The sequence below is a fragment of the Kogia breviceps genome, chromosome 7 (genome assembly GCF_026419965.1).
Source record: "Kogia breviceps isolate mKogBre1 chromosome 7, mKogBre1 haplotype 1, whole genome shotgun sequence".
NCBI lineage: Eukaryota > Metazoa > Chordata > Mammalia > Artiodactyla > Physeteridae > Kogia > Kogia breviceps.
This window is the reverse complement of record NC_081316.1, coordinates 39,944,853-39,960,323: the sequence shown is the minus strand read 5'-3', so window position 1 is coordinate 39,960,323 and position 15,471 is coordinate 39,944,853. Positions and strand designations below refer to the sequence as shown.

The following is a 15,471-nucleotide window of genomic DNA, read 5'->3' as shown; positions in this document are numbered from 1 at the left end:
AAAACTCTTAGAGGAAAACATAGGAAAAACACTCTTTGACATAAACCACAGCAAGATCTCTTTTGACCCACCTCCTAGAGTAATGAAAATAAAAACAAAAATAAACAAATGGGACCTAATGAAACTTAAAAGCTTTTGCACAGCAAAGGAAACCACAAACAAGACGAAAAGACAACCTTCAGAATGGCAGAAAATATTTGCAAATGAATCAATGGACAAAGTATTAACCTCCAAAATATACAAGCAGCTCATGCAGCTCAATATCAAAAAAACAAACAACCCAATTAAAAAATGGGCAGAAGACCTATATAGATATTTCTCCAAAGAAGACATATAGATGGCCAAAAGGCACATGAAAAGATGCTCAACATCACTAATTATCAGAGAAATGCAAATCAAAACTACAATGCGGAAGTTTCTCACCTCACACCGATCAGAATGGCCATCATGAAAAAATCTACAAGCTGGAGAGGGTGTGGAGAAAAGGGAAACACTTTTGCACTGTTGGTGGGAATGTACATTGATACAGCCACTATGGAGAACAGTATGGAGGTTCCTTAGAAAACTAAAAATAGAACTACCATATGACCCCACAATCCCACTACTGGTCATATACCCTGAAAAAACCATAATTCAAAAGGACACATGTACCCCAACTTTCACTGGAGCACTATTTACTATAGCCAGGACATGGAAACAACCTAAATGTCCAATGATAGATGAATGGAGAAAGAAGATGTAGTACACATATACAATGGAATATTACTCAGCCATTAAAAGGAACGAAATTGGGTCATTTGTACAGATGTGGATGGACCTAGAGTCTGTCATACAGAGTGAAGTAAGCCAGAAAGAGAAAAACAAATGTATAGTAATGCATATATGTGGAATCTAGAAAAATGGTACAGATGAACCTATTTGTAGGGCAGGAATAGAGATGTAGATGTAGAGAACAGACATGTGGACACAGCAGGGGAAGGCAAGGGAGGGAGATTAGGTTTGACATAAATACACTACCATGTGTAAAATAGAGAGCTAGTAGGAACCTGCTGTATAGCACAGGGAGTGCAGCTCAGTGCTCTGTGAGGACCTAGATGGGTGGGATGGGGAGGGGTGGGAGGGAGGTTCCAGAAGGAGGGGATATAGGTATACGTACAGCTGATTCACTTAATTGTACAGCAGAAACTAACACAACATTGTAAAGCAATTTTACTCCAATTAAAAAAAAAAGAAACCAGAAGTCAGTTATGACTGTCAAGTTGCAAGATTTGATGATCTGTGTGGTGATCACAACCTACGAGGTGATCACAGAAGGATAGATATCTCCTCCTTTTCTGTTACCTGTATTTTTAAAAGTAAAATAATAATAATAGTTAATTATAAAAGCAATGCACCCTCTTCCAGTCTTTTTAAAAATGCCTATTTTTATGTAGCTGAAATTATACTGTATTAACATTATTATGTTCTAGGGTTTTTTTTCCACCTGATGTTACATTGAAAGCATTATCCTAAATCATGAAAACTTATTTGTCAGTATCACGTTTAACAGTCTATAACAGCCGATCACATGAATATACCATAATAAATTTAACAATTTTCTTAATATTGAAAACCAGGGTTCTTTCAATGTATATTTAAAATTTTTAACTAATTTTCTTATACAAAAGCAATAAGTGTTAGAAAAAAATTTAAAACTAACCCTAAAACAATAAAAAATAGTTTATAATTCTACTGCACAAAGTCATTTGCCTTTGTACTCTTAACCACTTGAGGTATACTGTATATCACAAATCTGGGTCTTCATAGTCAGAGCCCAGTTGTATTGAGAAGGAAAGATATTGTATTGATATGGAGGCCAAGGTCCTAAACATAGAGTTCAGATTACATCTTCTACTGAACTGCCAATAACCTGAGCTTTCCTCCCACAAGGGATTCCTAGGAATACCAGGGTATATTTTGACCCTAAAATGGAGTCCATGAAAGAGCCCTGCCAGAGACCAGTGTTTGTGATGATACACAATAAATGAAATCAGACAGTCTTAACAGAAAAATATCTGTTGTGTGGAGGCCAACTTCAAAAGCCCAACTTCTTTTTTCTTTGCCCAGGTGTCCACCCTTGCATTACACATATTCCAGCCACAAGCTGGAAGTCCTCCAATGGTAGACTATATGTTTGCTCTATCACTGTGGATCTGACCTGGTCTAACTGATCTGCTAAGACTAACCTCTGGCTGGAACCCAATATCTCACTTTTGCCTGCTCCTCTGGGCTTTTCTACAGACAAATTTCAGGTCACCTAACAGTTTTTCCACTCCATCTAACCTTCAAACATAAAATCTAGAAATCTGAGTCTGCACAAAGCATTACGAAGAATTACACAAAATAGGGTGGAGAGGAAACTTGGAACTAGTTTTTCTTTTTCTCGAACCTCTGCTATTTATCACTAAAGAAGGTAACAGCTTCCTACCCATGTGCACTTTCTTGCTCTCCATCACCTTCTGCTTCTAAGCTCATTCTTCTACCACTATAACCATGTTGATTCCTTCAAACCCGATCCTCCAGCTACTAAACTGATTATTTGGGAGCCATCATAACATTCAAAATTCTCAGCAAAATGCAGTCGAGGGAAGGAAGGTCTGACAGCCACAGAAATAAAGGTCCTTTAGAACAAACAAATACCTGAAGCAGCAGCTGGAGATCCTTCTTCTCCCTTTCAGTTCTCTGATTGTCTCCTTAGACACCATTCAGTTATACTAATCCTAAAGTGCCCTGTATTTAACTAATTCTGTACATATTAACAAACAATTTCTGCCACATCCAGCTTTACAAACGCCAAACTAGGACTTACTTACATCTTTTATTAAACAACAGTACATAAGTTATGTTTTTCCATTTGGGTAACTGGTTCCTGACATCATCACAACTTTTGAAAGGGAACAAAAGTTATTGGACAATCAAAAGTAAAATCAGTTTTCTTGGGTTTCCCTTCCCCCCTTTTCCTATGAATAATACAACTAAAGAATGTATAAGGAAGAGCCAACATTTGCGTGGCCGGGAAATGAATGATGTTATTACAGCACAAAACAAGCATGGCCTGTTAGAGTTCTTTAGAATAGTAACTCCACCTTGTCAACATGTTCAAGCAGCAGCCAAGTCAGCCTAGCTGAGAGCTCCTTCCAGTTGCACTAATCTCAGCCACTGTAGAAAACTCATCTGTAGACATTTTAAGATAAAAATCTTCCACTGAAGTGTGTGTTTAACAAAAGTCATGACTGTGACCTGAGGTTGGACTTTACTCTTTATTCTGATCTGTGGATTCCTTAACTTTCATTGTTTACTGTTACAACTTTAATATTTTCTTAATGGATTGGGTGGCGGATAAAATGAATTCCGTGTCTCACAGTGAGACATTACACCTTTTGCATCATTTATTTTCTTTTATTCTGAAGAAGTAAAAATATCTGACTCTAACATTAATAACTTTAAGTGGGAGTTACCTTATGTGAATTAAAAATGGTTATGTCAGTATATCCTTTCAAAATTTAAAAGATATTTCCCTGTGCTATATCAAGTGTCACATAGTATATCAATTTTTATTTCCCATCTCTCAAGTCTGGTATGCATACTGTTTAACTTCTTAAATTCTAAGTATAGACATAATTCACAAAAGCTGGGCAAATGCTTGACTTACAGGAGATGGCATACATAAGATTTATATGAACAACTTTATTTTAAACAAGAAGACTTTTGCATTTTGTGCTGCTACATCGCTAACTTCACCTATGTATTTAAAACAAGCTATAAAATAAATTGGAAAGGTTCATTTACTATCCCACAGGCACTACTGATCTAATAGAAAAGCCCATTTTAGTGTGAAAAGTAAGAATTTGACCCTATTTTCCAGAATAAAATGCCACATCCCCTTTTAGACAATCTCCAGGCAGCTCTAATTCTTGGTCAACCATTTCTGAGTACCTGATAAACCTTACTGTCCTCTTACTGACAATTGAAATAGCTCTCATTTGGCAGCCAGAGAAAATTTTTGCTCTTTTTTTTCCTCTAGATTACCCTGGTGATAATAATTGATTATAGCGCATCCACATTGATTATCCTATATTCACGTCACTAATTTGTGGGTTCTAAATGTGCATATGTATGTAGACATAAACATGCTTACACATGTAGACACAAAATATGTACATGTGTGTTTCTCTCTCTTTTTTTAATAGCTCTATATTGGAGTATAATTGCTTCACAATACATTGTTAGTTTCTGTTGCACAACAAAGCAAATCAGCCATATGCATACACATGTCCCCACATCCCCTCCCTCTTGAGTCTCCCTCTCATCCTCCCTGTCCCACCCCTCTAGGTCAACCCACTCCTCTAGGTCATCGCAAAACACCGAGCTGATCTCCCTGTGCTATGCTGCTGCTTCACACCAGCCAACTATTTTACATTTGGTAGTGTTATATGTGTCGATGCTACTCTCACTTCGCCCCAGCTTCACCCTCCCACTCCATGTACTCAAGACCATTTTCTATGTCTACCTATTTATTCCTGCCCTGCAACTAGGTTCATCGGTACCATTTTTTTTTTTTTTTTTTAGATTCCATATATATGCATTAGCATACGGTATTTGTTTTTCTCTTTCTGACATACTTCACTCTGTATGACAGACTCTAGGTCCATCCACCTCACTACAAATAACTCAATTTCGAACAGCTCATGGAGCTCAATATCAAAAACACAAACAAGCCAGTTAAAAAATGGGCAGAAGACCTAAATAGACATTTCACCAAGGAAGACATACAGATGGGCAAGAGGCACATGAAAAGATGCTCAACATCACTAATTATTAGAGAAATGCAAATCAAAACTACAGTGAGGTATCACCTCACGCCAGTCAGAATGTCCATTAACAAAAAATCTAGAAACAATAAATGCTGGAAAGGGTGTGGTGAAAAGGGAACCCTCCTACGCTTTTGGTGGGAATGTAAATTGATACAACCACTATGGAAAACAGTATGGAGGCTCCTTAAAAAACTAAAAATAGAACCACCATATGACCCAGCAATCCCACTACTGGGCGTATACCCTGTTTCTCTTTTAAGGACTCTGAAATTATTCCTATAGCTCGTACAAAAGAAAGAAAACAACAATAATGATAGTGATAGATAAAATGCATTGAGCACTTAGTAGGGTTTTTTAAGATGATGATCTCTAATCCCAGAACTGGTAAGGTACTATAATTATTCATCTTTTAGGAACTAGGAAATGCAGGCTCAGAAATATTAAGTAACTTTTGTCACAGCTAGTAAGTAGCAAAACATGTCACAGAGCTAATAAGTAGTAGAACTGCAATTTAAATCTTGATTTATTTGTCCTTGATACTTGTGCTGCTTCTACAAAAATTTTAAATTACATACACTCTGAAGCAATGCATTTTATCCTTTTTACCTCCTATTTATAGGTACAAATCTAGCTTAAAAGTGCATTCAGATTCATACATTCCTCATATATATGAAACATAGTCAATTTCACAGAAAAAATAATTTTAAACACCTTAAAAAATGACAAGTTGATGTCCTGGGTCAAAATTCATTCTGTTTAGATAGTAGAAGTCAAAGAGCATCTGAGTATTTATTTTCTAAAAGTTTTTGTCTTATTGTGAAAGACTATGCTTCATTTTTATTTTAAATACCTTCTCCCAAAGGCACAAATCTAATGTCAACACATCCCTGTCTTGCCAATATACCCATATGTAAATAAAAATCAAGTTATTAGAAAACTAACTAAATTTATTAAAACTGTTTAAACCATGATCCATTATAAGCTTTCTAGCTATTAAGTAAAATAGCTATGACCAAAGTCAAAAGTATATTTCAACCGCTCAAGAATTATTTGTTATGCCCCAACCCTCAGTCCATTTTTAGATAGATAGATAGATAAATAGATGAATAGTCCAAACAATTTAGAGTTCACATTTAATCATTTAATCTGAATTACACTGTATAGAGCAGTTTTTCTTAATCCTGATTGCCTGCTAGAATCATCTAGAGAGATTTTAACAGTCCCCATCTGGGACTGTACCTCAGATCAATTAAATCGGAACCTCTGCAGTGGGACCCAGGCATCAGTGTTTTTTTTTTTTTTTTTTTTTTTTTTTTTTTTTTTTTTTTGTGGTACGCGGGCCTCTCACTGTCGTGGCCTCTCCCGTTGCGGAGCACAGGCTCCGGACGCGCAGGCTCAGCGGCCATGGCTCACGGGCCCAGTCGCTCCGCGGCATGTGGGATCTTCCCGGACCGGGGCACGAACCCGTGTCCCCTGCATCGGCAGGCGGATTCTCAACCACTGCGCCACCAGGGAAGCCCAGGCATCAGTGTTTTTAAAAGGCTTCCAAGTGATTACAAGGTACAATCAAGGTTGAGAACCACTGGCATCAAATGCTGTCACTCACTGCTCCCTTTTATCAGCTGCAGAAGGTAGCTTTAAAAACAGGTATTAACATTAAAGGGGACTGATCCTCAATATAGAGACATATCACTTTTAAGCCCCCAGAAAGTAATATAATTAGCTAAGAAGTTTATATGTAAAAACCAAGAGTCACTCAGCCATAAATATATTTCATACCACATTACAAAAAGATTCCAGTTATGTTTTTTTTAATCTCTTTTCTTGTGGGCATGTAGCCACAGTTGTAGTAATCCTAAGATATAAACTGATTCTAATGGGCAATCTTCAATTTTTTTCCATTTAAGGATAAAGAGAATGTAATGAGATTTTAGATGTTAGGTATTATTATCCACATTTTACAAAATGGAAAACTAGAGTGCACTAAGATTTATTCAAATCACAAAAAGAGCAAACTGAGATACATCCTGGAATGTTGGAAACAGTACTAGACTAGAAGTCAAAGAAAGTTGGGTTCCACTCATGGCTCTGACAACAAGTAGCTTTTTAAACCTGGACGAGTTTGTTGTCTATGCCTCAGTTTCCTTGTATAAAGTAAAGGATTTGGACTAAAGAAAGAGTTCCAAAGAAATTTCAAAGAAAAACAGAAGTGGGGGACTTACACGTATTTGGGAACTTTTTATTTTACCAACTGAAACTACTGGAAAACAAAGAAACAAAGCACATACCATCCATTATCACCTGTGCGTCATAAAAGGAAAGGACATTTTGATTCCAAAAAAGTAGAAAAAACATAATCTCAGGGTTATTTTTAAGTATAGCTTAATGATAAGCTCACTATATTGCTGTACGATAGGAATAGCTACCCACCCTACCCCCAATCAGTGAGGGAGAACCATGAGGACCTCTAGAGGATGTGTCCAAGTTTAACATTCTGTGAAAGTAGAAGAATGGAGGGGGAACATTTAACATCTCTCAGTGTAGTGCTCTTTCAAGAGTTTCTTAAAATTCCATCATTAAAGAACTACCTTTATAATTTTTGCCATATCCAAGTACTCAGTTCTTACTTAAAGTTTTATTTAAATTGACTTTTTTGGCTTAAATACATTTATTTAATAGCACTACCTCCAATAGAAAATCACTTGTCATAATTAGAAGATAACCAGATAACAATGAAAATAAAAGTTTTACTTGATTTTATTTAAATTCTAAGTTAAGCACTATTGCCTCCAAAGGCTCTGAGACTAAGATGATCTCTCTCTCTTACAAAGAGAGATTAGCACATCCTAGAAAGGTATTAAAGTGTGCTAACACTAAACTGAACCCTCAATGTAATCAGAGAGATCAAGGGAAAAACAGAAAAGAGCTGCTTTTTCCTTGGGGAATTGATACAGTGTTATGTAATGTCATATGCTGGCACCACCTGGATCAACTGCCCACTGGGCTCCATAGCCTCCTGCCCCTGAAGAGGTAATGCACTCTCATTTTCATTAATCCCAGAAGGAAGCAGAGACTTTGGTTTCCCTGCATTTTCAGTATCACTGATTTGAGAGGGAGCTGGGGAGTAAAGTCTGAGAGATAAGAAGTAGATAAGATAAGAGGAGGGAGGGTCACCAAAGAGGGTTGGGGAAATTGAAGGATAGTGCATGAAAAGCATTGAGATTCACCATCAGGCTCTCCTCAGCTGAATGAGATCTTTGCCATAAGGCCACATTTAGAAAATAAGTAGCAAGCTGATTAATAATTCCATATAGCAGCTCAAAGGATCTGGTCCAGTATCACCTCTTTTTATTTCTAGATCCACTCCAACTTTAACAGTCTAGCGTGATTAACTCACACAGAGTTTCTAATCCACAGTGATAATTTATATTTGTATCTAAGGCCCTCGCTATTCATGAATTATAGCAGCTTTACCTACTCTTTATAATTCAGAAACTTCATTATTAAAATGTTAGAAGCAGGCTATACAGCATGTATCATTACTTAAAAAGTTAATTCGATTACATAAAAGAAATAATTAGATTTGCATTTTTATCTTGGTTTTAAACTTCCAAAGAAGATCATAACAGCCTGCCCATGGGCAATTAAAAATCGCAAACAGCAGAAAAATAGAGAGAGGAAAGAGGGTCTGTTTTTCCTGGCTAATTCATGGTTGAAGATAGAATTACAAAATATTTTAAGGGTTTGCTGAAGCTGGGGGTTAATCCTAGACTTCTAAGCTTTGTTTATAACTCTCATTTCATTGCAAGAGAGTATCAGATACATGTACAATGCCAATAGAAGTATCAAATTACTTTCAGTGGGTTTATTTGGTCCTGTTCAGAGGCTGTTGAAAGGAGATCCGTTACCTGATCAATAACACCAGAAAAAGGACTATTTGCTAGAGCCAAAACAGGAGCAGTGTAATTGCTTTTTGTTTATCAATGCTAAATACAATTAACAAAGAGATACAACATAAGACAGAGGAACTATGTGAGACTGGCAGGCCCCTTACTTTACTTAGTCTTTCTGCTGGCTGTTCAGCCAGTTCCAAAGGACAATAAACGCAAGGTCCAGCTCTTAAATTTAGAGGTCATTTAGATACTTAATGATGAAGCATATCTTCAAATATATATCTATTATTATTATCCTGGCAAAAAATTAATTAACCAGGTCATGCAGGCCATGAAGGCTAATGTACAAAGTAATCATTTCTGATCTTTAGACAACTACTTCTCATGAAAAGGTAGCCCTTATTCTGCTCAGCAGATACCTGAAATACCTGTAGTTAATCATAGTGAAGGAAACAAAAGGCAAGGTTTATCTCCTTAAAAGGTGAGAGTACATCTCAAATTATTGTTTACTGGTTTAAGAACAATCACCTCCCTGCTCATAATATTGATATTTCTACTGGTTACATAGGAAGAAAGGAGAACACACATTTAACGGCACTCAACCACATGACAAACACACAGAGACACACACAAAATATGTGAATAGCACAAATGAATATATTATAATCAAAATAGAAAACACTATATATGAAAAATACTCACATACTCTAAAGAATAGAGTGAAGCTTCAGTGAAGAGACAAACTTGGCTGTGTAAATAAGCAGTATGTATTAGAGCATTTAAAAGAGAAAGTTTTCAGATAAGAGAAAGAGTATCTGCAAAGCAGCAGCAATGGCATTAGTTCAGGCCTTCCACAGATTGAGTTCACCATCTAATTCATGTATTAAATTGTGAGGGAAGGACAATGAATCCTATATACTAATCATAAAGATTAACAAAGAACTGAGCTAAGAATTTCAACTCTCACAATTTTATCCAAAAAGGTGTATGTATATGAATTGACTAAATCATTGGCTCTGGCCCAGGAGGCCAAGTGCCCAAATAAAATCCCAACCAATCAGTCCCTTCTTAAGAGACCATTGTTGTTTGGTCAGTGATGTGAGGCGAGGATGCCACCTGTACAGAGGGGTCTAAAGAGATATGAATATTTGGATCACACCATTCATGTCTGAAAAAGTAAATTTCTCACAGAGATATTTTAATAAGGTGAATTCTCTTGCAAAGATTAAGTTCTAGCAACAAAATGCCATCGTGAAATATGTTCCTACTGACATGCTATCAAAACCAAAGAATGTGGTATATTATATCCATGAAGAATATCTTTAGATTCAAAAACCATGACATGGTCAAATGAGGTTAGATGAATAAATATATGGACGAATCAAGAAATCAAGATTTATAAAATATTTTCTGGTTTGCTTAGATTAGACTTACATTTAATGTTTGATTAAAATGCTATAAATATGTGTTGCTATGCCCAATGAATTCAAACTGAATTTTGTTTCCTAGTCAACATAACTCATAAGTAAAATGCTTCAAAAGATTGGCTAAGATACTATGGTGTGGGAGAAAGAGGAAGAAATTACTAAAGCAGTTATTTGTCCTTTGGAATTATAACATGAGAACCAACATTCCCAAATCCAAGGATCCATATTCCATGATCTATTAGTTTTGCTATCCACAAAGTTGATAAAAACTGTGCTATTTCTGACTTGGAAGTATCAGAAATGTCTATTTTGGGCTCCATATCCGGGGAATTGCTTAATATGTAACAAATTAGAGGAATCGCCATTTTCCGCAAAGCACAAACAGAAGAGTTTGAATTCACTAAGCAAACAGCCTCCTAAAAGATCTGTTGACATTAAAGAATTTTAACAATTATTTGAAGTTATTAACCTGATTTTTAAATGGTAAAAACTGACTCGTCAAAAGTGTAAAAACAGGGCTTCCCTGGTGGCGCAGTGGTTGAGAATCTGTGCGTCCGGAGCCTGTGCTCCGCAACGGGAGAGGCCACAACAGTGAGAGGCCTGCGTACCGCCAAAAAACAAAAAGAAAAAAAAAAGTGTAAAAACATTAGTTCACAAAATCATTCATCTTACGGTTTCAACATGGCTTAAAGACCATATGTGATCTTAAAAGTACCCCTTTAAAAATTTAATTAGAATTTACCAAGGCAAAATTACATTAAAATTATATTAAAGGAAAAAATATATAAATGAAATAATTTTTAACTACATATACAGAATAAGTTTTGAAGGACTGCAAATAAAATAAGCACATGGACTTTTACAACACTATCTTAATCATGCCTTTTCCTATCGCTAATGAAAATTCCTGCTTTTCAGTGCGCAAACCATCCAGGTTTTCATTTGTTTCCATTATAAGGGACCCAGATGTGCTTGTGTGTGGTTGTTATAAGAGGTTAGACACTCTTCCCTTTCTTTCTAGTACAGCTTGCAAATTACAAAATAACAGTACTAATTCAGAAGTCAGCATTCTGAACTAGAAGTAAAGAATAATCTTTAGATGTGTTATTTAGATCTATGTATCCCACCTGATACTTGGGATCTATGGCCAATTGCCATGGCTTAATCTTGCTGACCATGTTAGCAAATAAGTTCTAGGATACAAGATTTTAAAAGAAGGAAAAAGGTCAAACTTGGGATCTCAAATTGTCGCTGTATTCATTTGCTTTCAGAAGAGAAAGGTTTTGTATTTACTATCTTACTCTGTTTTGTTTTCAAAAAGAATACTTCATGATAGAAAAATGTTTGAAGCATTTCTTAAATCTCATATTTCGCTCAAATTAAAATTAGTCCAACAACAGTCTCTCTCCTAAATTTGATCACGCCTATGGCTGATCAAAAAACTTATTTGAAAATACAGTTAACCCATTCCCCTTCCAAAAAAACAACTAAAAGTCTGAATATCAAATACATGCTTTGTAAGTGCCAGAAATTAATGTTTTGTGCAAGGAGAAGTGTTTTTCAGTATTTGAAAAATTCTTTGAATGGTCTCATGCTCAGTAAGATGAACACTGACAAGATATGCAGTGAAGCAGTAGCTCAGGACAGAATAAACTATAAATATAGGTTATTGCCTCCTCTTATTTTTTAAAATATGAACTCCTGTTACAAAGAATCCCATATTTCTAAAATTAATGTAACTATTTTGAATCTCTCTATGATTTTATAATTTATACTGCTGAGATCAAGGCCTGATTAGCTTCAATTTTAAAAAATTTAAACAATGAGAAATATCTACAAATTTAAAAGCAATTAAACTTCTATTAAAACACTTGAAAAACCAACTTTCTTGTCTTCTCAAATTGAACATTCTGATGAATAATATTTTAAGATCATGTCCTATAGTTTCCTGAAAAAGATATCAACTTTATATAGTCAAGTTATAACTATAAAATCATCTGTAATCAATAAATGCCTATCATATTTCATTAAAATACTTTGATTTTGTTGCTATTCATCTGAGATCCTCAGTACAACAGGCAAACGTCAATTAAGACAGCCAGTTCATGCAAACAACTTTGGACTAAGAAGTGAAATATATTCAAAATAAACAAAGAAGTAAGTAATAAAGAGGTAGTAAAAACATTAGTAGTAAGTAACTGATATGAGAACATCTCAGGGAATTTCTTCCATTTCTGCTTTACAAATAGGAGAAACAGAGAGAGCTAAATGATCGGGTTAGGTTATTTAACACCTACTGAGTTCTTAGAGAGGGATCTAGAGAAAAATGTAGGAAGCCACAGGCTAAAAATCTTGACCTTAGCAGTGGGAGACACACTGAAAATTCTAATAAGGGCAGAACAAGGGAACACCTGGACAGTTATTTAATTAAGGATCTCAGCATGAGTCATGAGATATCAGGATGAGAAATTATTTCAAGATTTAATTATAAAGGCTGACCGTCCCAAATGCCAGAGATATACCGTCTCCTCTATGTTTGGATTCTTTATTTTGAAACATACAGACTTGAGTATGGAATATAGAATCAGAACTAATTAAAACAACAACAACAAACACTGGTTAAGACCTCCTAGTAAAGACAGCTGGACAAAATGCCAAATTAGGTACAGGTACTTCTTCAGGCACCAAATTGGTATTTTAAATGCAGTGACTACTACCTGGAACACTAAGTGTGATTACAAAATGAAGCAAAAATCGAAGTTAAAAGCACTGGCTTTTATCAGTGAGGTGAAATAAGTTATGACTTTATGTAAATGATTTTTTTTTAAATATAGGAAGGTGTGATACTAATCTCAAGGAAAGGACTAATATAATTCAGAATATACTGCCCCAACTAGGCTGAATCATAGATCCCAGTGGTTAGAAAATATCTACAGCAACCAAGAGAAACCCAGAGACTGCAGTGGATACATATAACTCTGGAATCAATATTCCTGAGGATTAATCACCAGACAACCAGTTGCTTATTCTAAGGCTTTCTAGAAGTCACACACCTATGTTTCTATTCAAAAATGGAGACCACTTCCCTTACCTATGTCAAAAAGCTGTTAGCTGAATTAACCGTCAAATTTCTAAAGGAATGACAGAAATCAGAATTCTTTCCCAGGCCCATGCAATTATGATCTATATATTGTGTTAACCTGCCACAAAAAAAGAAAGAGAAAAGAAAAGAAAAGAAATTAAGAAAAAAAAAGAAAAGAAAAGAAAGAGGAATTTCTAAAGTGTGTTACAATTATTCAAGAACAAGTTTTTCTTCCTTTCTAGACTATAAGCTTCTTGAAGACAATTACTTATTAATCTTTATGTTCTCTTCAGCACCTAGCAGAAATGCAGTTAATATCTGTTAAAGAACAAATTAATTATTACCAACCTTTTCCTAGGTCATAAGATTCTTCTCATAATTGGCCCAGGCAGTCCTAACAAGCAAATAAGCATAAGCTTCTACCCATGGTACTATTAGATGGTAAAATATAAAGCAGCAAGTAGTTTGTGGCAATAAAACTAGCATGTGTATGCTACCTTGGAAACCATTAGGTTTCCACCAGGTTGTGTTAGGCAAATGGCAGAAGGAAAAAAAGATAAGGTTTATCCTGCTTACGCATCACATCAGAAAAGAATGCTTAGACTACCACCAAGTCGATATTTTCTACATCCACTTATACAGTTGTATACAACATCCCTGAATGACAAACAGCCCTATTGGTGCTGTTTATAAGAGAAGGGTGCATGTGCAGCATTTTAAATTCCATTTTCAAGGAGAAAAGTATCTAAGTATAATCAGACGAGAGTAATAAAATACACTGACCTGGATCTGTTGCTGCAGGAGATTAATTTTGTGCTGCTGTTGCAGAAGTTGCTGCTGTTGTCTTGCAATCTATCAGAAATAAAGTTTCATTAAGTTAAAATGAAATGCTTACACCTTTGCCATTACCTCAGGTACCTCTCCTGGTATTACAAGGATGCTTTACTGTACTTCTACGTGAACGAGTTCCTATAAAATGAGAGAGGCAGAATCAGAAAGTTGGAGAAAAGGAAATATTTCAAACAGGTGCCATCTCTCTGCTTGCCCCTAAATCTTTTCCTGTACATGAAACCTACCCCCTTGTATTACATTTGTGAGCAGTTCATCTATATCTGCACTGGTCATCTGGAAAGAATGGGAATTTCAAAATCTCATCCTTGGGCTTTCCTGGTGGCGCGGTGGTTGAGAGTCCGCCTGCCGATGCAGGGGACACAGGTTCGTGCCCCGGTCCGGGAAGATCCCACATGCCGCGGAGCGGCTGGGCCCATGAGCCTGTGCGTCCGGAGCCTGTGCTCCGCAACGGGAGAGGCCACAACAGTGAGAGGCCCGCGTACCGCAAAAAAAAAAAAAAAAAAAAAAAAAAATCTCATCCTTGAAGAATAAAAACAGGAGAACTCTGGCTACATTTTTCTAAGGAGCTTAATTTGTATTTAAAAAGTAAAATCTGTAAGCAAAGATAGGAAAGAACTATTACTTATAATACGGCCTACTTTGGTGAAACCTCTTCTACTGTAAAGATTTTCGGAACTGATAACACAAATATTGTCAAGGGAGTGCCAAAAAAATACAGCAAAAGGCAAAAACCTTTATCTTTTTTTGTTGACATAATGTGTAATGTACAAAGCATTTTTAAAAACAAACACAATTTAATATTTATTCACACATCCTTTCGAGGGTAATGTGTTAGTTTTACAGTACAGGATCCACATACAAGTTTTGTATTCCCTGCTTCACCCAACAATCAAATTCAACATCTTAGCACGTCATCTCGTCTGTAAAAAGAAATATTAACTCCTTAATGCAAGCCCTACTGAAGACTGAATCTGCCCCTCAGGAGAGCAGGGAACTTCTGTAGGATAATGGTGTTTACTGTAAAACAGGAGTTAGGTGTCAGGCTACTTATTACCTCAGAATCTGAGCTGCTAGAGTTTGAAGCCCATTGGAATGCCCCTTAGTGAGAACACACTCACTGCCAACCTAGGAAGCCAGAGAAAAAAATGGCCAGAAAGCACTTAGAAGGACTTGGTTTAGTGGTGACCTATAGACAAGAGTTATGTTCTTCCTATTCTGTTTCCAAAATATTCTAGAATGGACAATGCTGGAAGTGGAAATGGGTGTGACCCAGCCCTCAGCTGTATACTTCCTGAGTCCTTTTAATATTTTAGCATAGAGTGGAGGGACACACCCATATCACATTCCTTTCAGCAGAAGATGAC

General features: G+C 36.1%; 1 protein-coding gene across 36 annotated transcripts in view; it reads right to left on the bottom strand.

Moving 5' to 3' along the window:
* SOX6 (SRY-box transcription factor 6) overlaps positions 1-15,471 on the bottom strand; it is a 645,440-nt gene that overhangs the window by 199,853 nt on the left and 430,116 nt on the right. For all 36 annotated transcript variants that reach the window (XM_067038178.1, XM_067038186.1, XM_059069816.2 and 33 more), the window contains one exon: positions 14,039-14,107. In XM_067038178.1, coding sequence (XP_066894279.1) covers positions 14,039-14,107 — 69 coding nt within the window. The remainder of the gene's footprint in view (positions 1-14,038; positions 14,108-15,471) is intronic.